This window comes from Microcaecilia unicolor, chromosome 1 (assembly GCF_901765095.1).
Source record: "Microcaecilia unicolor chromosome 1, aMicUni1.1, whole genome shotgun sequence".
In the NCBI taxonomy this organism is placed as follows: Eukaryota; Metazoa; Chordata; class Amphibia; order Gymnophiona; family Siphonopidae; genus Microcaecilia; species Microcaecilia unicolor.
In genome coordinates, this window is record NC_044031.1 from 718255225 (window position 1) to 718277979 (window position 22755).

The 22755-nt window shown below is 42.9% G+C and overlaps 1 protein-coding gene across 1 annotated transcript in view; it reads left to right on the forward strand.

Moving 5' to 3' along the window:
• Positions 1-22755, forward strand: part of SLC12A1 (solute carrier family 12 member 1) — a 222896-nt gene that overhangs the window by 121359 nt on the left and 78782 nt on the right. The window contains 6 exon segments of the mRNA XM_030189548.1: positions 2509-2632; positions 15484-15585; positions 17331-17486; positions 18292-18391; positions 18507-18618; positions 20836-20976. Coding sequence (XP_030045408.1) covers positions 2509-2632; positions 15484-15585; positions 17331-17486; positions 18292-18391; positions 18507-18618; positions 20836-20976 — 735 coding nt within the window.

Here is a 22755-nt window from a genome sequence, read left to right on the forward strand (position 1 = left end):
AAAAAAGCAGAAATATCTCCCTTAACAGCAAAACACAAAGACAAACAAAAAGAAAACTGGGGTAGACCAATGTGGTTCCAACATATGTGGTTTATTAAAAAACATCTCACATATGGGCTCATTTTCAAAAGAGAAAAGCGACCAAAAAGTGGCATAAATCTGCATTTGGATGTTTTTCTCACAAAAACGTCCAAATTGGTATTTTCAAAACCAATTTTTAGACATTTTCTATGAAGTCCGTCAGAAGTGCGTTCAAATCACAAGAGGGCATGTCAGGGGCGTGTTAAGGGTGGGATTTGAGCGTTCCTAACACTTAGACGTTTTTCAGCCATAATGGAACAGAACAAGACCGTCCAAAAACAACACTAAGACGTTTTGAGCTAGACTTGTTTTTGTAATGAATAAGGCACAAAAAGGTGCCCTAAATGACCAGATGACCACTGGATGGAATCAGGGGTGACTTCCCCTTACTCACTCAGTGGTCACTAACTCCCTCCCACCCCCCAGAAATGTGGTTTAAAACATTACTTGCCAGCCTATATGCCAACCTCAGATACCATATTCAGGTCCATTAGAACAGCATGCAGGTCCCTGGAATAGTCTAGTGGTGGGTGCAGTACACTGCAGACAGGTGGACCCAGACCCATATCTCTCCCTACCTGTTGCACTTGTGGAGGAAACTGTGAGCCCTCCAAAACTCACCAGAAACCCACAGTACCCACATATAGGTGCCCCCTTCACCCATAAGGGCTATGGTAGTGGTGTACAGTTGGGGGTAGTGGGTTTTGGGTGCGCTCAGCACACAAGATAAGGGAGCAATGGTGAGATGTGTACCTGGGTGCATTATATGAAGTCCACTGCAGTGCCCCCTAGGGTGCCCTATTGCTGTCCTGGGATGTCAGGGGGACAATTGTACTAAAAATGCTGGCTGCTCCTATTTGATTTTGTGAGTTTTGCACTTGGACGTTTTTTTGTTTGAAAATGGACCAAAAAACAAAATTTTCGTCCAAATCACAAAACCTTGTATTTTCGAAAAGAAAAGATAGACGTTTTTCTTTTTGAAAATGACCTTCTTTCCTATTCAGATTTTGGACGTTTTTTGCAAAACGTGCAAAGTCGGACTTAGACGTCATATCGAAAATGCCCCTCCATGTGTAACTGCAACAGTGACTCGACGCAGTCCTGCGTTTCAGCGACATATGTTCCTGCTTCAGGAATCAAGCAATATTATCAATCCATGGTTGTGAAATAGGAAAGATGAAAAAAAAAACATCTGGTAGAAACTAATTTCTCCAAAAACAGCATCAAGTTGCAAGCGGGAAAATCTCACTGCAAAGCTGTTTTTGGAGAAATTAGTTTCTACTAGATTGGGATTTTTTTTTTTCATCACTCCTGTTTTACAACTGTGTACTGATAATATTGTTTGAATCCTGAAGCCAGGCGCCTGTGTCGCTGAAATACAGGACTGTGTCGAGTCACTGTTGCAGTTACACTAAGTCAGAAATGTTTTAATAAACCATACATGTTAGACCTACATTGGTCTACCCCCTTCTTTATCTTTTTGTTTGCAACTTAGTGGGAAGGCATGATATGGTATCTTCTAATATATGTGATCCAGTAACTGTTTTTTAATAGTGGAAGAATTGCCATTTTACAGACATTAGGGGGTAATGTTAGAATGCATTTCTGTATGTAAAAAGAGCATTTTTATGCACAAAAGGCTAGATTCTATATATGGCACCTGAAAATTTCTCATGGAAAAAAATATGCCTAGGCGGATTCTCTAAAGTACAACTAAATTTTATAGAACAGGCTTAAATTTCCACGCGGTATATAGAATATGCTGAGTGCCTCTCCACGCGACCAAATTTAGTTGCGGCCATAAATCACAACACCTACGTTAGGCACATAGCGGGTGTATTCTAAAATAATGCGCTTAGATTTTAGAAATGCCTACGCCACGTGCCCTTTTCAACTATGCAACTTAGAATTTTTGCGCAGCACATTACAAAATACGCTTAGTGAGTTGTGCGCGTAAATCTTAATTCACGCTAGTTAGTGCTAAGAATTTCTTGTTAACATCTAATTGACTGCGCTGATTAGTTAACAATTATAGAATATGCTTCGATTTCTGCGTGGAAATTAAAGCACCATTTATAGAATCCAGCAGAAATTGCCTTTCGTGTAAGTGCCAACATTTCAAAATAATTGGGGGTGCCAAACATAATACAAAGTACCCCTCCCTGGACAAAATGAAGCAGTTTGCTCAATAGTGGGGGTTCTCGCACCCACAGAGCTGACTCCTATTCTTGGGGTATAAGTACATAAGTTTGTCTGACTTTGTATTATTTGAATATTTTTACTGCTGTAATTGTCTATTGCTTATGTTTGATTTATTCTTACTGTACACCGCCTTGAGTGAATTCTTTCAAAAAAAGCAGTAAATAAATCCTAATAAATAAATAAAACAAATCCCATAGTCTTAACCTGATCTGTTTTTTTCAACAGGCTCTTTGTAAGGATAACATCTATAAAGGGCTTCACTTCTTTGCCAAAGGGCATGGAAAAAACAATGAGCCAATCCGAGGATACATTCTCACTTTCATTATTGCCATGGGATTCATTCTGATTGGTCAGTGCAAACTAATAATTTCTAAGATCTGATCAGTAAAATGAATATTAAGAGGTTAAGTTTACAAGTAGGCTTAAGCTCATGGAAATAGGTCTATTTTAACTACTATTCTTTGCTTTAAATTATCTAATTTTCATAGGTTAGAGGGTCTGTTACTATAATGATTAGTGCATTTATCTGCAGCAGTGGCAGATAGCATGCATTAATCTTTAGTAAAAAAAAAACCATTAGTTAATTAGGGGTCCTTTTACTAAGATGTGCTATGAAATGGTCTTAGCGCGTTTTAACGTGGGACTTTCCCGTGTGCTCTGCCCATTTCTTGTGCATCCCTTAAATAGGAATTTTCTTGTTTCTTTTTGCAAGTCCCATGCTAATTTTTCTATTAGCGCATGAGACCTGTAAAAATATTAATGTGCTTAGCACGGAAGCACTTACTGCCTTCTATTTAGGAATTGCTAAGGGGGTCTTTTACTAAGCCATGGTAGCGTTTTTAGCTCATGGTAGAAATCAGCTGGCAGTAAACGCCAAGACACAAATTCTGCTGCACGACTAATATTCCGCCAGTGTCGTTATGCTCATCTTAGCCCTCTCCTCAAGTCACTTCACTGGCTTCCTATCCGTTTCCACATACAGTTCAAACTCCTCTTATTGACCTATAAGTGCATTCACTCTGCAGCTCCTCAGTACCTCTCCACTCTCATCTCTCCCTACATTCCTCCCCGGGAACTCCATTCACTGGGTAAATCTCTCTTATCTGCACCCTTCTCTTCCACCGCTAACTCCAGACTCCGTTCCTTTTATCTTGCTGCACCATATGCCTGGAATAGACTTCCTGAGCTGGTACGTCAAGCTCCATCTCTGGCCGTCTTCAAATCTAAGCTAAAAGCCCACCTTTTTGATGCTACTTTTAACTCCTAACCCTTATTCACTTGTTCAGAACCCTTATTTCATGATCCTCACTTTAATATTCCCTTATCTCTTGTGTGTTCTGTCTGTCTGTCCTAATTAGATTGTAAGCTCTGTCGAGCAGGGACTGTTTCTTCATGTTCAAGTGTACAGTGCTACGTACGTCTTGTAGCACTTTAGAAATGATAAGTAGTAGTAGTAGTAGTAAGTAGGAGGAATATAATGGGCATCTCAGCATTTACCACCAGCTGATTTCTACCACGAGCTAAAAAAGCTACTGTAGCTTAGTAAAAGACCCCCTAAGTGTTCTTGCTTAACTCCATGTTAGCCAATTAGGGCTCGATTCTGTATATGGTGCCAAAAAAACAGAAGAACAATAGTCCACACTTTGCAACACAATGCAAGAAATGGTGGAGGTGACAAAGGAAATCTGGTGTCCTTATGTCCTTTAACAAGTATCTTCAAAACGATACAACAACTCGACATGGGTTGTGTTTTGGCTAAAAAGTCTGCCTCAGGCATCTCAAGATGTTGGCACAAGTATAGTGGCACCGATTGTTCTCAGTAAACAGGAAGAAATCATCCAATCCATATCTTCACTCAAAAAAAATCATTTGTGGTGAACTAATTCGTGAGCAGTGAATGTACCATAAATTCACAGTGCGTGAATTGGTTCACTGCAAAAGGGTTTTTTTTGAGCAAAGATATCGATTGGATGATTTCTTTTTCTTTACTGAGAGCATCGGTGCCACTATACTTGTGCCAACATCTTGAGACTCCTGAGGCAGGCTTTACAGCCAATGCACAGCCCGTGTCGAGTCGTATTGTTTTGAAGACACTTATTAAAGGACATAAGAGCACCGGACTTCCTTTTGTCATCTCTGCCAAAAGATAGGCACCAGGAAGATCTGCATGAAGCCTGTATTCTATAAAGGGTGCCCAACCTTTAGAGAATACTAGCATAGCTCACAGGTCGTATCTGTGGATGCCAGACTTACGCCTAGTTCTATTATCCTATAACATTGTACTTAACTTTTAGGAATACCCAGGCCCCTCCCATGGCCACACCCCCTTTTGGGTTGCATGTTAGGAAACGTTATGTGCCATGTTATAGAATACCTTGCAGAGGAGATCTGTGTGCAGCTCCAATTAAGTACATGTTAACACCACTTTAGTGCCTAATTGGTGCTTGTTATTGCCCATTAATCAACTGAGTTGCCCTCGGATTTCGGACCCATATATAAATATCAGTGCTCAATTTTGGGTGACCTCTATAGAATCTGGGGATTAGTGCATAGTAATATGAACATGCCATCTAGATAACACTTCCACACCCATTGACGCGACCCTCTCGACCCTCCCTTCCCGCCGCCAACCCACCCCCGCCGCCGTTGCGTACCTTTGCTGGCGGGGGACCCCATCCCCCGCCAGCCGAAGTCCTCTACTCGGCCACGCGACATTGCTTGCTGAATGATCTGAACAAGTTTCTGTGCGTGCGTCTGATGTCAGACGCACGCACAGAAACATATTCAAACTTGATCAGATCATTTGGCAATGCCTCGCAGCCGAGAAGAGGACCTTGGCTGGTGGGGGTTGGGGTCCCCCACCAGCAAAGGTACGCGGTGGGAGAGGGTTGGTGGCAGGAAGGGGGGGTCGAGAGGGTTGCGGCAACGGGGGGGGGTGAAAGTTGGCGGCAGGCGGGAGGGGGGTCGGTGGTACCAGGGGAGGGGCTAAAATGTGCCCCCTCACCTCGGGCTCTGGACCCCCCTCCCGTCGAAGTCTGGCTACGCCCCTGCCCTGTACATGACACGTGCCCTCCCAAAAATATTTTTAAAAATAAAGAGCATATGATTAGCTGTAGTGTGTTTTGCGGTAAGCCTTTTTTCCTGTGTTAAGCACGCATTAGTGTTTAACATGGTTTAGTAAAAAGGCTCCTAAATTATGTAACAATGTTATGTGCATGGAATGACCATGGAAGCGTTATCCAGCTAGCATGTTCACATTAGTACACGCTAGCTGGATAATGCAGTTAACCTGGGAGCACATAGCACCTCCTAAACAAGAGGCAGTAAGTGCTCCTATGTTATCTAGTTTCAGGTAACAGGTGCTAATGTGAACATTAGTGCATGACCAGAAAAAAAATTAATTGAAAAATAGCATAAATACTGCCACATTACAAATGAGCTTAGTGTGTGGGAAACATGCTAAGCCCATTTCCTAAGTGGTTTAATAAAAGGCCCCCTTAGACATGAAATATTTACTTTCAGCCATATGACTCTTCTCTTTAAAATAAATGTGACTATGGGCAACAATATTTGATTTCATTACAAGAGACGTTAATGGAATTGCAAAGTCCTATGTTAGAAACCCTAAGTTGTGGAGAGTGCTTTCTTCTTCAGTATTTACAGCAGAGCTTGACTAAAATCACTTGTTTAAACATCTTTGTAATTTAAATGGCAAAAGTAGCAAGATAGGTTTGAAAAAGGATAAAATGGGAACTAATAACCCATAATACTCTGAGTAATAAGTCTGATTTTACCACAGTTGCTGAAGTATTTACACTCCTCTTTCAACAAGACTTGAAGGGTTTACAAGCAGATAAATACAGTACAAGCTATTTGATTGCGAACACCCTGCTTTTAAAATACTTATAAATCAGGAAGGCAAAGACATGAGCGTGTGTGGTTCCCTTCTCAGTTCCAGTAGGCTTTCTAACTGGCTCCAGATTATTAAGGAAGGGGTTGGTACACTTCTCATTTTGGCTCAGAGATTTATAGGTTCAGTTTCCACAGGAAAGTTAGCCATAAGTCTGTATGTGCAGTGTGATGAGTCTCATATTTCTGGTTGTAAAACTCACTTTTAAAAAGTGAGACCTTGGAATCGCCTGTATGTGGCTACTCTGTGCTTCTGCTCAATTTACTGTCAATCACTTATTCCCTAAGGGCCCCTTTTACTGAGCTGCGGCAAAAGTGTTTTTGATGCTCGCCAAGGCCCCCTTTTACCGCAGCAGGGTAAACAGTACATCTTTCTTTTTTCAGGAAATGGCATTTCAGCAAGAGAAAGGCACAGCGAAGGTGACAAAAGGTAGATTATGTCGATGAAACTACTACTAGACTCAAAAAAAGTTCACAGCAAGAGTTTATTGATAAACTCTTGCTGTGAAATGTTTTTGAGTGCAGTAGTAGTTTCATCGACATCCACCTTGTCACCTTCGCTGTGCCTTTCTCTTGGTTTTACCATTGCGGAGGTTTGTTTTCTTCAGTGATTGTTGACCATTTCAGCAAGTGAAACACTTGCCGCGTGGCCATATCAGGGGGAGCCCTTACCACCACCCATTGAGGTGGCGGTAAGGGCTCCAACGCTAAACCGGGGGTAACCAGGCAGCGAGCTGCACCGCCTGATTACCGCCAAGTACACACTGATGCTGCAAAAATTAAAATATTTTTGCAGCTTCTGTAGCGCCGGATAGTGCACTGGGGGTGGAAACTTCCACTGGGAAGCTTTTTAGTGAGTGGTAAGCCAGTGTTGTGATTACCGCCGCTTTGTAAAAGGGCCCCTAGATTCTACAGTGGGGGAAATAAGTATTTGATCCCTTGCTGATTTTGTAAGTTTGCCCACTGACAAAGACATGAGCAGCCCATAATTGAAGGGTAGGTTATTGGTAACAGTGAGAGATAGCACATCACAAATTAAATCCGGAAAATCACATTGTGGAAAGTATATGAATTTATTTGCATTCTGCAGAGGGAAATAAGTATTTGATCCCCCACCAACCAGTAAGAGATCTGGCCCCTACAGACCAGGTAGATGCTCCAAATCAACTCGTTACCTGCATGACAGACAGCTGTCGGCAATGGTCACCTGTATGAAAGACACCTGTCCACAGACTCAGTGAATCAGTCAGACTCTAACCTCTACAAAATGGCCAAGAGCAAGGAGCTGTCTAAGGATGTCAGGGACAAGATCATACACCTGCACAAGGCTGGAATGGGCTACAAAACCATCAGTAAGACGCTGGGCGAGAAGGAGACAACTGTTGGTGCCATAGTAAGAAAATGGAAGAAGTACAAAATGACTGTCAATCGACAAAGATCTGGGGCTCCACGCAAAATCTCACCTCGTGGGGTATCCTTGATCATGAGGAAGGTTAGAAATCAGCCTACAACTACAAGGGGGGAACTTGTCAATGATCTCAAGGCAGCTGGGACCACTGTCACCACGAAAACCATTGGTAACACATTACGACATAACGGATTGCAATCCTGCAGTGCCCGCAAGGTCCCCCTGCTCCGGAAGGCACATGTGACGGCCCATCTGAAGTTTGCCAGTGAACACCTGGATGATGCCGAGAGTGATTGGGAGAAGGTGCTGTGGTCAGATGAGACAAAAATTGAGCTCTTTGGCATGAACTCAACTCGCCGTGTTTGGAGGAAGAGAAATGCTGCCTATGACCCAAAGAACACCGTCCCCACTGTCAAGCATGGAGGTGGAAATGTTATGTTTTGGGGGTGTTTCTCTGCTAAGGGCACAGGACTACTTCACCGCATCAATGGGAGAATGGATGGGGCCATGTACCGTACAATTCTGAGTGACAACCTCCTTCCCTCCGCCAGGGCCTTAAAAATGGGTCGTGGCTGGGTCTTCCAGCACGACAATGACCCAAAACATACAGCCAAGGCAACAAAGGAGTGGCTCAGGAAGAAGCACATTAGGGTCATGGAGTGGCCTAGCCAGTCACCAGACCTTAATCCCATTGAAAACTTATGGAGGGAGCTGAAGATGCGAGTTGCCAAGCGACAGCCCAGAACTCTTAATGATTTAGAGATGATCTGCAAAGAGGAGTGGACCAAAATTCCTCCTGACATGTGTGCAAACCTCATCATCAACTACAGAAGACGTCTGACCGCTGTGCTTGCCAACAAGGGTTTTGCCACCAAGTATTAGGTCTTGTTTGCCAGAGGGATTAAATACTTATTTCCCTCTGCAGAATGCAAATAAATTCATATACTTTCCACAATGTGATTTTCTGGATTTAATTTGTGATGTGCTATCTCTCACTGTTACCAATAACCTACCCTTCAATTATGGGCTGCTCATGTCTTTGTCAGTGGGCAAACTTACAAAATCAGCAAGGGATCAAATACTTATTTCCCCCACTGTATAAATGGGCCTAAAAAAAAATCAGAGCTGAAAAAAAAATTTGCGCTTAAAGCTATTCTATAAACCGCGCTTAAAGTTAGGAATGGTTTATAGAATAGCACTTAGTGCTGAGAACCGCAACTACATTTAAGGGTCGACCATTTACACCAATAGCATTTGACAAGGTACCTCATGAAAGGTTACAGAGGAAATTAGAGGGTCATGGGATAGGAGGAAACCTCCTATTGTGGATTAAAAACTGGTTGAAGGATAGGAAACAAAGACTGGGGTTAAATGGGCAGTACTCACAATGGAGAAGGGTAGTTAGTGGGGTTCCTCAGGGGTCTGTGCTAGGACCACTGCTTTTTAATATATTTATAAATGATTTAGAGATGGGAGGAACTAGCGAGGTAATTAAATTTGCTGATGACACAAAGTTATTCAAAGTCGTTAACTCGCGACAGGATTGTGAAAAATTACAGAAGGACCTTAAGAGACTGGGAGACTGGGTGGCTAAATGGCAGATGACGTTTAATGTGAGCAAGTGCAAGGTGATGCATGTGGGAAAAAAGAACCCGAATTATAGCTACATCATGCAAGGTTCCACGTTAGGAGTTACGGACCAAGAAAGGGATCTGGGTGTTGTCGTCGATAACACACTGAAACCTTCTGCTCAGTGTGCTGCTGCGGCTCGGAAAGCGAATAGAATGTTGGGTATTATTAGGAAAGGTATGGAAAACAGGTGTGGAGATGTTATAATGCTGTTATATCGCTCCATGGTGCGACCGCACCTTGAGTATTGTGTTCAATTCTGGTCGCCGCATCTCAAGAAAGATATAGTGGAATCGGAAAAGGTGCAGTGAAGGGCGACTAAAATGATAGCGGGGATGGGACGACTTCCCTATGAAGAAAGACTAAGGAGGCTTGGGCTTTTCAGCTTGGAGAAGAGACGGCTGAGGGGAGACATGATAGAGGTATATAAAATAATGAGTGGAGTGGAACAGGTGGATGTGAAGCGTCTGTTCACGCTTTCCAAAAATACTAGGACTAGGGGACATGCGATGAAACTACAGTGTAGTAAATTTAAAACAAATCGGAGAAAATCTTTCTTCACCTAACACATAATTAAACTCTGGAATTCGTTGCCGGAGAATGTGGTGAAGGCGGTTAGCTTGGCAGAGTTTAAAAAGGGGTTAGGCGGTTTCCTAAAGGACAAGTCCATAAACTGCTACTAAATGGACTTGGGAAAAATCCACAATTCCGGGAATAACATAGAATGTTTGTACGTTTGGGAAGCTTGCCAGGTGCCCTTGGCCTGGATTGGCCGCTGTCGTGGACAGGATGCTGGGCTCAATGGACCCTTGGTCTTTTCCCAGTGTGGCATTACTTATGTACTTATGTAATGAAAACCTGGTGTAAATCCCCATGTGTAAATTTGGCATGGATTCCCTTAATTCTACAAAAGTGCGTATAAATTGTACGAATGCCCCCAACCTGCCCATGCTCCTCCCATGACTATGCCCCCTTTTTTGGGCATGTGCACAAGAATTTACACACACCTCTTTATAGAATACGACTAAAAAAAGGATGTGTGTGTAAATTCTAATTATTGCCAATTAGTGCCGATAATTGCTTGTTATCGCACAATTATCAGTGCTGATTGGTTCTTTATTTTTTTATTTTTTTTTTTTTATTTATCATTTCTTTCAATAATTTTACAAGCAATAACACTTGTACAGAAAAGAGACATTAATATACAAAGTAAAAAGAAGAAAAACAAAAGCTTGTACACGGAGGAAATTACTAATTATTAATTTCTCATAAGTCCTCATCAAAGATCCCAAGATGCCCTTAAAGTGGAGACTTTGCAATTTATGTTAACGAAAACCTCTTTAAACTATTTTACATAACTGGACATCTATCGGATTTATTCCTAATTACAAGAGCTTCTAGGTGTCATTACATCCATCTTGTCTTGCTGAGATAAATGTTGTCATTTGAGAGGGATCATAAAAAACATATTTCTGTGATTGGTAACCGACCAAACACTTGCATGGATATTTAAGGAAAAATGTAGCTCCTACTTGAAGTGTCTGTTGCCGTAATTGAAGGAATTGCTGACGTCTTTTTTGCGTGTCTCTCGACACATCAGGGTAAATTCGGACTTTAAATCCTTTAAACAATTTGTCTTTCTTTTGGAAAAAAAGTCTCAAAATCCAAATTTTGTCAGGTGACAGTGCCACTGTAGCTACCAAAGTGGTAGTTAATTGTTCCAGGTCTGTAGTCTCCAATAGGGCTGAAACATCTGGTGGTTGATTATCTTGCAGCAATCTCTTATTTTCTCCTTTAATAGGGAAATAAAAAAAACTTACTCAAAATGGGGGATATTTTCCTCCCCTATCTCTAACACCTCTTTAAGGTAATTTTTTAACATTTCTCAAGGTGAAATTAGTTTTTGAACAGGAAAATTAATAAAACGCAAATTTTTACTTCTAGAGTAGTTTTCAAAGTTTTCAGATTTTCTTCGCAAATTTACCAAATCTTTAAGCATAGTATTCTGATTGGCTCTTTAGTCAATTAAGTTGTGTGCACAAATTGGGTGCAGGTCTGAATTTATATGCACAACTTACAGGGCTCTTCAGCTTGGAAAAGAGATGACTGAGGGGGGATATGATTGAGGTCTATAAAATCCTGAGGAGTGGCCTAGTGGTTAGGGTGGTGGACTTTGGTCCTGAAGAACTGAGTTCAATTCCCACTTCAGGCACAGGCAGCTCCTTGTGACTCTGGGCAAGTCACTTAACTCTCCATTGCCCCATGTAAGCTACATTGAGCCTGCCATGAGTGGGAAAGTGCAGGGTACAAATATAACAAAAAAAAAAAATCAATTTTTTACTCTTTCAAGTAGAGGAGTGTGGTAGCCGTGTTAGTCCACTCTTTCAAAAAAGTAGAAAGACCAGGGGACACTCAATGAAATTACATGAAAATACTTTTAAAACAAATAGGAGGAAATATTTTTTCACTCAAACAATAGTTAAACTCTGGAACTCTTTTCTGGAGGATGTGGTAACAGAGGTTATTGTATCTGGGTTTAAAAAAGGTTGTCCTGGAGGAAAAGTCCATAGTCTGCTATTGAGATGGACAAGGGGGATGCCACTGCTTGCCCTGGGATTCATAGCATGAATGTTGCTAGTATTTGGGTTTCTGCCAGGTACTTGTGACCTGGATTGGCCACTGTTGGAAACAGGATAGTGGGCTAACTGAAACTTGGCTTTACCCTGAAGACTCTGCTTCAGTCGCGGCCCTATGCCATGGAGGTTATCTTTTCTTCCATACTCCTTGCCCCGCGGATATGGTGTCGGGCTATACTTTCACCCTCTTGTAGATTTCAACCTCTTCTTCTACCTCAGTCTCATTGTTTTTCTTCCTTCAAAGTCCACTCCATCCGTCTATTTGCTCCTCTGCCTCTCCGAGTAGCAGTCATTTATCGACCCCCTGATAAGTCCCTTTCTTCCTTTCTCACTGACATTGATGCTTGGCTTTCCTTCTTTCTTGAACCTTCATCTCCTTCCCTCATTCTTGGGGATTTTAACATTCATGCTAATGATCCCTCTGACTCTTATGTTCGCAGTTTCTTGCTTTAACATTCTCTTTGTCACGTCTGTGGTCGTGACCACCCTCAGACTTACCCTATTTCTGGGAATCAGTGTCTGTGCTGGTTTCTGTCTACTTCTGAGTTTGCTCTGTTTCTGTCTCTGGGTGCTGGCCACTTCCAGCATGGCGCTGATTGCCTCAGTATACTGCACCTGTGTGGGTTTAACCTCTCTGTGCTTCAGGATACTGTTCCTGAGTTAGCTCTGTCTCTGTGGGCTGGCTGCTCTAATTGCTTCACTACTCTACACTTGTGTGTATTGGGCCTCTCTGTACTTCAGTGGGCTGTTCCTGAGGCAGCTCTGTCTCATGCTGGGTGGGCTGGTTGCTTCCAGCCTGACACTAATTACCTCACTAGACTACACCTGTGTGGGTTAGGACTCTCTGGGCTTCTGTATGCTCCCTGCCTGTGGCCTGAAGGGGTGACCTCATCTGTCAGGGCCTCCTTAAGGAACTGCTGTTCTAGTCTTCATTGCCTTTGCATTGCCAATGCCTACGCAGTGCCTTAGGTCCCAAGGTTAGTGTGCTGTTTGCACAGTTAGCTTTCCTTGTCTTTTCTTGTGGGCTTCCAGCTCTTCTGCTTTGCTAGTTACTATCACCTGTGGGCCTTGCCTTCTGGCTCAGGGTATTATTGCTCTGTGGGCTTTCTGCCCTTCTGTGTTTATTGCTCTGTGGGCTTCCAGTCCTTCTGTGGCCATTGCTTTGTGGGCTTCCAGCTCTTCTGTGCCCCATTGCTCTGAGGGCCTCCAGTCTATCTGTGTATATCCCTTTATCTGTGGGCTTCCAGGCCTTCTGGGTGTATTACTGCGGCCTGAGGGTTTCCAGCCTTTCTGTGGGCTTCTAGCCTTTCTGGGTGCATCTCTCTGACCTGTAGGCTTTCAGCCTTTCTGTGTATATTATTCTCTGTGGGCTTCTTGCCTTTCTGTTATCCCTGTGCAGTGGCTCTGCTCCCTGTCTGAGGTTGGTTAGCGGCTGATGCTGCAGTCATTTCTCTCCTTTCTATCTGTTAGGTACTGTAGCTCCAGTCTTACCCTTCCTCTGGCAAGTGTATCTGTCATTCCCATTCCCTTGAGCTTAGCTTGTATGTAGCTCCTGTGTCCTCTTTCCTGCCAAGCTAAGCTTCCATGGACATCCTGCCTGCCTAGTGTTTGGGGTGAACTTGGATCCAGTCAAGCTGTGCCAGTTTCCTGAATCCTGTGGGAGAAGCCTGTATTGAGTATCCTGTATCCTGCTTCTCAAGCCTGAACCCTGCTGTAGGACGTTGTTCCTGGATTCCTTGTTGCTTCCCTCTTCAGCTCCAGCCCAGCCACTCCAGTCCTGTCTACTTCAGCCCGTCTTAGGGTTGCCTGTCTCCTGCTGGGTGGTTTTGCCTGCTGCTGCCACCTCCATGACAGCGGCCCAAGGGCTCACATTTCCCCGAGAGACCTGACACTCTTTCAATCTTCAACTGTGCTCCACTGCCCCCACTCACCAGAATGGCCACTGTCTTGAGCTTATCCTCTTCTCAAACTGCTCACTCTCCAGTTTCTGTGCCTCAACTCTTCCCCTCTCTGACCATCATCTGATAACTTTCACACTTAAACAACCTCCTCCCCAGTCCCGTCCAATCTTAACCAATACATTTAGGAATCTTCAGGCTATTGACCCTTCTACTCTGTCCTCCAATGTTTCAAATCTCTTCTCTACCACTATTTTATCCAAGTCTGTCAATGAAGCTGTCTCTTCCTATAATACTATTCTCTCCTCTGCTCTGGATACTCTTGCTCCTCCCATTCCCCATTCTGTAAAATGTTCCAAATCCCAGCCTTGGCTGATCTTTAGAATCCACTACCTACATTCCTGTGCCCGCTCTGCCGAACGCCTGACTTCATACATTTCAAATTCTTGCTGACCTCCTTCCAGTCTGCTCTTTTACTTGCCAAACAGGACTATTACATCCAGTTGAAAAATTCTCTTGGCTCAAACCCTCAACGTCTCTTTGCCACACTGAACTCTCTCCTCAAAGTGCCTTCACCTCCAACCCCCCCCCCCTTCACTTTCCCCCCAGACTCTGACTGAGTTCTTTCATGATAAGGTTCAGAAGATTAAACTTGAATTCTCAACCAGGTCACCTCCACCTCTCCTTCCCTTAGTCCATTCTCTCAACCCTCCAACCCCTGCCTCCTTTTCTGAAATCACTGAAGAGGAAACTACACATCTTATTTCCTCCTCGAAACTAACTACCTGTTCCTCTGATCCTATTCCCACCCATCTACTTAACACTACCCCTTTTGAGTTGCACGCTATAAGATTTGCGTGCAAATCTTTATAGAATAGCGCTTAGAAAGATGCACACACAAATCCAAAGTGCTGCCAATTAATGCCAGTGATTGTTAGCACCCAATTATTGGCACTAATTGGCTCATTAGCCAATTTAGTTGAGTGCACATCTCAGGATAACATGTCATTTATAAAATCCGGGGGGTGGGGGTTGATGACTAACTTTAGGCAACTTTTATAGAATGAGGGGGTATGCACATAATAGTTTAGAATACTAACATGTATGAGCATATCTGTTCATGTGCGCATGTACATGAGAATTTCCACCTAAGCACTATTCTGTAAATACATAGCACATATATACAAGGGGTGTACCAATGGGTGGAGACTGGGAGGGGTGTGGGCAGGGCTTACACTTACAAGCAAGCCAAACCACCACAAGGGTGGAGGTACACAAATTCCTACGAAAAGTAGAATCTGAGGAAAGGGGGAGTAGGAGGAGTAGGCTCTTGAACAACACCAGTAGGTGACGTAGATAGGAACAATCTCTTTATTTAATTATACACTCAAGGGCACAGTCAAGGGCAGATTGGGGCATTCCCACAGTTTATTCTTGATCTGTACCTAATTTAGGGGGGGCCTTTTACAGAGCCACACTAGCGTTTTTAGCTTGCAGTAAAAATCAGCTTTGTAAAAGACCGCCTTAGACACAGGGATTTACAATTGGGTTTCACTGTTGTAAATGGTTGCGCCTAAAAGTAATTGAATTTAGTCCAATAACTTTAGGACCCTACCAGTGTAATAGTGTTGTGGGAATAGTTTTGGGCTGTGCAATATTCATGAACACTACTAAACCTGTGTGTGAAAATGGGTTTGTGTTGTTTGTTTTTCTTTTATAGCCGAGCTGAACGTCATTGCACCCATCATCTCCAACTTCTTCCTGGCTTCATATGCCCTAATTAACTTCTCCTGTTTCCATGCATCATATGCAAAATCACCAGGTCAGCCTTTTTGATTAATGAAATAAAAGACACTATGAGGGTCATAAAACCCAGTTTGCTTTCTTTTGCAGTGCTATTGCTCCCAGTTGATCTCTGATTTTCTCATCACTGTTTTTCTTTTGCATAACAGCAGCATCACTATAGCTTACCTGTATACTGTAAGTGGTAGCGATTATACTTGCAAGCGTTGGTTTTTGCTTCTTCCATGTATAAGTACCAGCAACTATATGTATAAGAGTCATATTCCAGTCACTTATATATTTAAGTGCAGCCAATTAAGGAACAACGCCCAAAAGCTTGTAGAAAGGTACATTCATTTCAAGCTCTAGCTGAAACAAGCACTTTGCAGAAGTTTATGCATGCCTCAGAGGAGGTTTAGGTACTGACAGGGAAATTATTCAAAATGTACGTGTATTCCCAATCTAAGATGGAGAATACACTGATACATATCAGTCCATTGAAACCATGTCCCTTTGAACCTGAATGTCCCAGCTGTGACCACATTACTGGCCTATTTCATACTACAGTTCAGGAAATGCCTTTTAGAATACCTCCTTCACTGGATTGCTCTCTGGCTCCAATCCAGCTTATTTTCGAAGGAGATCGCCGGCCATCTTCCGACACAAATCGGGAGATGGCCGGCGATCTCCTAAAGCCGGCCAAATTGGTATAATCGAAAGCCGATTTTGGCCGGCTTCAACTGTTTTCCATCGTGGAGCCGGCCAAACTTCAAGGGGGCGTTTCGGTGGGTAGCGAAGGCGGGACGGGGCGTGCTTTGAGATGGCTGGCTTCGCCCGATAATGGAAAAAAGAAGGGCGTCCCTGGCGAGAATTTGGTCCACTTTATTTGGTCCCTTATTTTCAGGTCCAGGCCCCAAAAAAGTGCCCGAACTGACCAGATGACCACCGGAGGGAATCGGGGATCACCTCCCCTGACTCCCCCAGTGGTCACCAACTCCCTCCCACCCGCAAAAAAACAACTTTAAAAACTTTTTTTGCCAGTCTCTATGCCAGCCTCAAATGTCATACTCAGATCCATCGCAGCAGTATACAAGTCCCTGGAGCAGTTGTAGTGGGTGCAGTGGACTTCAGGCAGGCGGACCCAGGCCCATCCCCCCCCTACCTGTTACACTTGTGGTGGAAAATGGGAGCCCTTCAAAACCCACCCGAAACCCACTGTACCCACATGTAGGTGCCCCCCTTCACCCCTTAGGACTATGGTAGTGGTGTATAGTTGTGGGGAGTGGGTTTTGGGGAGGGTTGGGGGGGCTCAGCACCCAAGGTAAGGGAACTATGCACCTGGGACCAATTTGCGAAGTCCACTGTAGTGCTACCTAGGGTGCCCGGTTGGTGTCCTGGCATGTGAGGGAGACCAGTGCACTACGAATCCTGGCCCCTCCCACGACCAAATGCCTTGGATTTAGCCGGGTTTGAGATCGCCAGCCTCGGTTTCCATTATGGGCGAAAACCGAGGCCGGCCATCTCAAACCCGGCCATTTCTGACATTTGGGTGGCCCCAACCGTATTATTGAAATGAAAGATGGCCGGCCATCTCGTTTCGAAAATACGGTCGCCCCCCCCCCCCTTCGCGGTGCCATCCTCGGAGATGGGCGTCCTTAGAGATGGGCGTCCCCGTTCGAAAATGCCCCTCAATTTGTCCCAGTTAAAACCTGTTAAGAACACTGATTTCTTGTCTTCCACAGTTCTGCGTATACTTAATGTCCATCTGTTCCTTCTGTCACGTAGGCTGGAGACCTGCTTTCAAATATTACAATATGTGGGTGTCTCTTTTTGGAGCAGTTCTGTGCTGTGGCGTCATGTTCGTGATCGACTGGCGGGCAGCTCTTATCACTTATGCAGTAGAGCTGTTCCTTTTTATTTATGTTACATACAAGAAACCAGGTAAGGTAAACTGTGAACGTTTGGTCACGAAACAAAGATGCACTCCCACTGCCCAATATGATTCCTCATTTGCTAAGGTGTTCGACATCTCCTGCTGATACACGAGCATCCAGGAAATATTTTTGGTATCAAAGCTGTTCTAAAATAAAACGAGATAGTTTGCTCATTTCTCTGTGTCCTCACTTTCCACTGAAAGTACAACAAATCACCCAATGATGTTTATAAAATGTAAAGAATTTGAAAAAAGCTAAACAGGAAAACCCACACCAGTCACTTTCAATGGGGTTGTCTACATTGTGTCTAGGGTAAAATGATAATTGGTACGGGAGCCAATGATTAAAACCAGCAATAATGGAGTCCAAGAGAAAGATCTAGTTCAGTAGAACAAAGTTCTGAGTTAGCACTTGCAGAGAGGATCAGGTGAAGCTTGCTGCGTTTGGGTTCCTGACTTTCCAGCTCATCTTTCAGAGTCAGGTAGCGTCGGTTCTATTTGCATTTTTATTATGTTATTTCATGTGCTTTTCAGAACTGTTCACTGGGATAATACACCATGAAAACAATTTGAAAGCAATTAGCTTAGCAGTTCTTCATGCTCTTTGCAATGTCATACCAACCTATAATTAAAGGATGAAAGGGGGTTCAGAGTATTAAAAATGATTCATATTGCTTCTTATGAATCCAAGCATGCTTTAACTTTAATGCTTAAATTTCAGCTGCACATCTGCGTTTCCATCTAACCTAAATGACAAGTTTTAGAAGACCTAGTTTAGTCTGAAATAACATATCTATATTCACACCTCTGTAGATGTAAACTGGGGTTCATCAGCTCAGGCTCTTTACTTTGTCAATGCCCTAAACGGAGCCTTGGATCTGACTGCTGTGGACGATCATGTGAAGAACTTCAGGTAACACTTGCAGTATTGTACTGCAGATGCCTCAGACTAGATAACCTTTCTTTATTAATACTGATGTACAAAGCTGACCAAGTTGAATTGAGCTGGCTGCATTTTTCCCCCTCAGGCCACAGTGTCTTGTACTAACAGGAGGACCCATGACAAGACCTGCCCTGCTAGATATGACACATTTGTTTACCAAGCATACGGGTCTCTGCATCTGTTGTGAAGTGTTCGTAGTAAGTAATGATTAAGGATGTTTTATAAGAGATTCATGTAAGTCCATCAAAATGAAACGAAAGTCCTGCAATGATTGATTCGGTTTATTACAATTGTGGAGAAATGCAAAGGCGATAAATTTGTCAGTCAGGTTAAATATACTGCAGGGTCACGATCTTGTAACAAATTGTAGGAATAGTCTTAATGAAAAGTTGTAAATATAGATATTAAAGTCACATCTTTTTTTCTAATCCAATGCATTCTGAAGTTGTAGTCCAGTTAGTACAATAGCTACAAGACCCATTAGAAGTAATAAAAAATAGTTACCCTGGTCACAACAGAACATACCACTGAATAAAATGAAGGCAGGAAGTAGTTGATGCCAAAGAAATTTAATAATGTTTTTATACTTAAAGCAGCATAGTTCTACTAGAAACACTGGGGTCAATATTCATAGGGGTTTAACCGAGCAGGAGCCCATGCACCACCCATGTGTACATCCCCCTTGCAAATACGACCTATGGGCCTGATGCACAAAGGGTCCCATAAAAAATGACAGCCATGCAAGAAGTTAACGAGTTGCAAACATCGACTGATGCACAAAGGGAAAGGCATGCAAATAAATTGCACAGATTCCTCTTTGTACATTGGTCACTGTTTGTGACTCGATGCTGTCCCAGTGCAGACTGCAGGCAGCCTGTGAGCGCTGCTGCCGCTGCTGCTCGGGCAACAACTGCAGCAGAGATGATTTTCTGATGCGGTGGGGTGCAGAGGGATTGTCATTTGTGATTGGGGCAGAATAGGGGTATATCTTGCATAATTCCTTCTAACTGTACACATAACTAGCAATGTTTAGACACTATCCATATAGCTATCAGGTTTAAGGTAGAACAGCAAAAAAAACTAAGGGGTCCTTTTACTAAGGTGCACTAATGGATTTAGTGTATGTTAACAATTAGCATGCGCTAAATAATAAGGATGCCCATAGGAATATAATAGGCATCTTGGCATAATTGTTAGCGTGCATTAAATCAGTTAACACACCTTAGTAAAAGGACCACTTAATTAAAGTGCTTAGCTGTACAGATAGTGGACTGAACATCACCGCTATTCCTTTGAGCAGCAATGGTCACCAGTCTCTACATGTATTCAACACTGCCACTGTTGAAGTAAAAGGCTGACTGTGGTGACTGAATATTGACCTGGAAGTTTTTTTATAAAATGCTTGTTGCACAAAGAGCCTTTTGTAAAACAACTATAAGGATGTAGAAAAAACATGTATATTTGGTGGCATGCACAGCAGGAGCATTCAAAAAATGTGTAGCTTCACCTGGGATTCTACATATGCAAAATGTGCCACTTCTGCAACAAAAGCTGCCTTTCTGAGGAAGGCTCCCTTCCTTCCTGCCATCATGCATTCACATTTATAAAATTCACTGCATACACATGTAAGTGGCACTGCGTATGCACACATGTCCCTCATTTTATAAAATTACAACTTACATGTGTAAATGGCGCTACATAGGGTCCTGATCTGGAAATGTGAATTATTTTGATGGGGTTCTTTATCAAAATGCTGGCACTGTTCTGCACTTGCCTTATACACATTATCTTCATCTGGCACTATACATATTTTATAAAAAGCGCAACCTCATATAAAATATCCGGATGGTACTCAAAATGATGTAACTGGCCGGAAATGTCCGCCGAGTAGTTACATTGCTTGTTCGCGACTGTCTGGTTATTTTCAGTGATACTTAACTGGTTTTCTTTGGTGAAAATGACCGGTTAGGGCCGAATTCAAAGCAACTAATTTGTGGGCATTCCAGGGGCAGAGTCAGGTTAAGTGCCGATAGTCACTCACCATGCCACTTAATTTGGGACACATGAATAGCAGTCCTATCTTTAAGTGGTTTGGCTTATACGGTCAAAGGCTGAATATTGACTTATGTGTCAGCCGACTCAAAAACCCCAGATATTCAATGCTGAAGCACAGACAGGGCCTGGCATTGAATATCCAGGAATAACACCGGCAGCAGGCAGCAAAATGCTCACCGCTGCTAGCTGTATAGCGGGAGTATTTGCCTACTTTTCTGTGATCTAACTAAGTTTTCCTTTTTGGTGTTCAGCCTAGTTTTTTAAAAATTATTCTCTTTGTACATTAGTCCCACGTTACAAAAACTTATTTTCAGTACCAAGGTATGCTTTTTTTACTAGTATTTTGTTGGATTGTACAGGGACCACGGAAGCAGAGTGTAAAAGAAATGAATAGTGGCGTCCTGAAAAATCAGGCCTGGCTTACCAAGAACCAAAGGAAAGCCTTTTATGCTGCGGTGGCTGCTGATAATTTCAGAGATGGAGTGAAAAGTCTGCTTCAGGTGTGTTTTGCATAGACTCGTGACATTTTAATATAAATGCCTGTACAGTTTTTTTTTTATGTTTTATTTAAAGTTTTCAAAGCATATAAACAGAAGTTTACTGATCGCAGCTTTTGACATACCTAATCCTTCAGTATGTAGCTAATATAAAACCATAACAGTGCTCACATCAACCCCTTCCCCCCTTCCTCCCCTTTTCAAAACTCCCTTCCCCCACCCCCTAACTCAGGCCACACAGAGGAGGTTGCACAAGCAAATGCAAGCAAAAGATGAAGTAGCCATAGTAGGAGCTGATAGTGTAGAATCCAACCAAGTAGAGTAACTATCCCAGATATGGTTGAATGATGAAAGCTTGTTCCTCTTAATCGCTGTCAATTTAGACATCGATGTGGTAAATGCAGTTAACTTAGCGGGGCTTAAAAAAGGTTTGGATAGCTTCCTAAAAGAAAAGTCCATAAGCCATTATTAAAATGGACTTTGGGAAAATCCACTTCTTATTTCTGGGATAAGCAACATAAAATGTATTGTACTGTTTTGGGATCTTGCCAGGTACTTGTGATCTGGATTGGCCACTGTTGGAAACAGGATACTGGGCTTGATGGACCTTCGGTCTTTCTCAGTATGGCAACACTTATGTACTTAAATGTATATGATTCAACTTGGATAGCAGAGCAGAGCGACCTGGCAGACTAGGCACTTTTTAGGCAAAGGCTAGTATCAAGTGTCTTGCTGTAGCAATCATATGAACTAACTTCCTCCTATCGCGAGGCACAGCCAGGGGACCAATATTAAGCAAACAGCCAGCAGTGGTTTTGGGGAGAGACAGGCACAATATATCCGATGCTAATTACATAACCTGGTCCCAAAAAGACTGTGCTATAGGGTATTCCACCATATATGTAAAAAGCTCCCCTGTGCCCCTCAACCGCACCAGCATAAATCACTGCCCTGCCCATACATAGATTTAAGACGAATAGCAAAACACCTTATTTTTGTTACATTTGTACCCCGTGCTTTCCCACTCATGGCAGGCTCAATGCGGCTTACATGGGGCAATGGAGGGTTAAGTGACTTGCCCAGAGTCACAAGGAGCTGCCTGTGCCTGAAGTGGGAACTGAACTCAGTTCCTCAGGACCAAAGTCCACCACCCTAACCACTAGGCCACTCCTCCTTCTTATGTAAGTGACTGAAAAAGGCCTCTGATAGAGAAATTGAAAGTGCTGTAAAAAGATATAATAATTTCAGGAGTATCACCATTTTTATTGCCGGAAAACGTCCATCCAAAGTGATTTTAACAATGTAGGGTAGTTTGCTTGATATAGTTTATCTAAAGTTGCAGTTATATTTATCCCCAAGTAATGAATATGATTGGTGGCCCACTTAAATGGAAAAGTTTTTTTGATATCCAATTGTTCTGATGGAGATAGCGAAATCTTAACAATTCAGATTTAGAGGGATTGATAGAAAAAAACAGAAACTTCCCCAAAAACCTGGCATATATCCATAACCCCTGACAAAGAGGACTGTGGTTCCGTGAGGGTAAAAAGCACATCATCAGCAAAAAGAAAGTTCTTTTGATGAATCCCCCCACAAGTAATACCCCGAATCATCTTACTCAGCGAGACTTGTGCTAAGGGTTCCATCGCCAAGGCAAAGAGGAGCAGTGACAACGCACAACCTTGGTGTACCCCTCTCGCTAAGCTAAATGTATCAGTATAGGTCCAATTAATGTGCAAGCTAGCTAGGGGATCCCTGCAGATAGGTTTTTTTTGTTACATT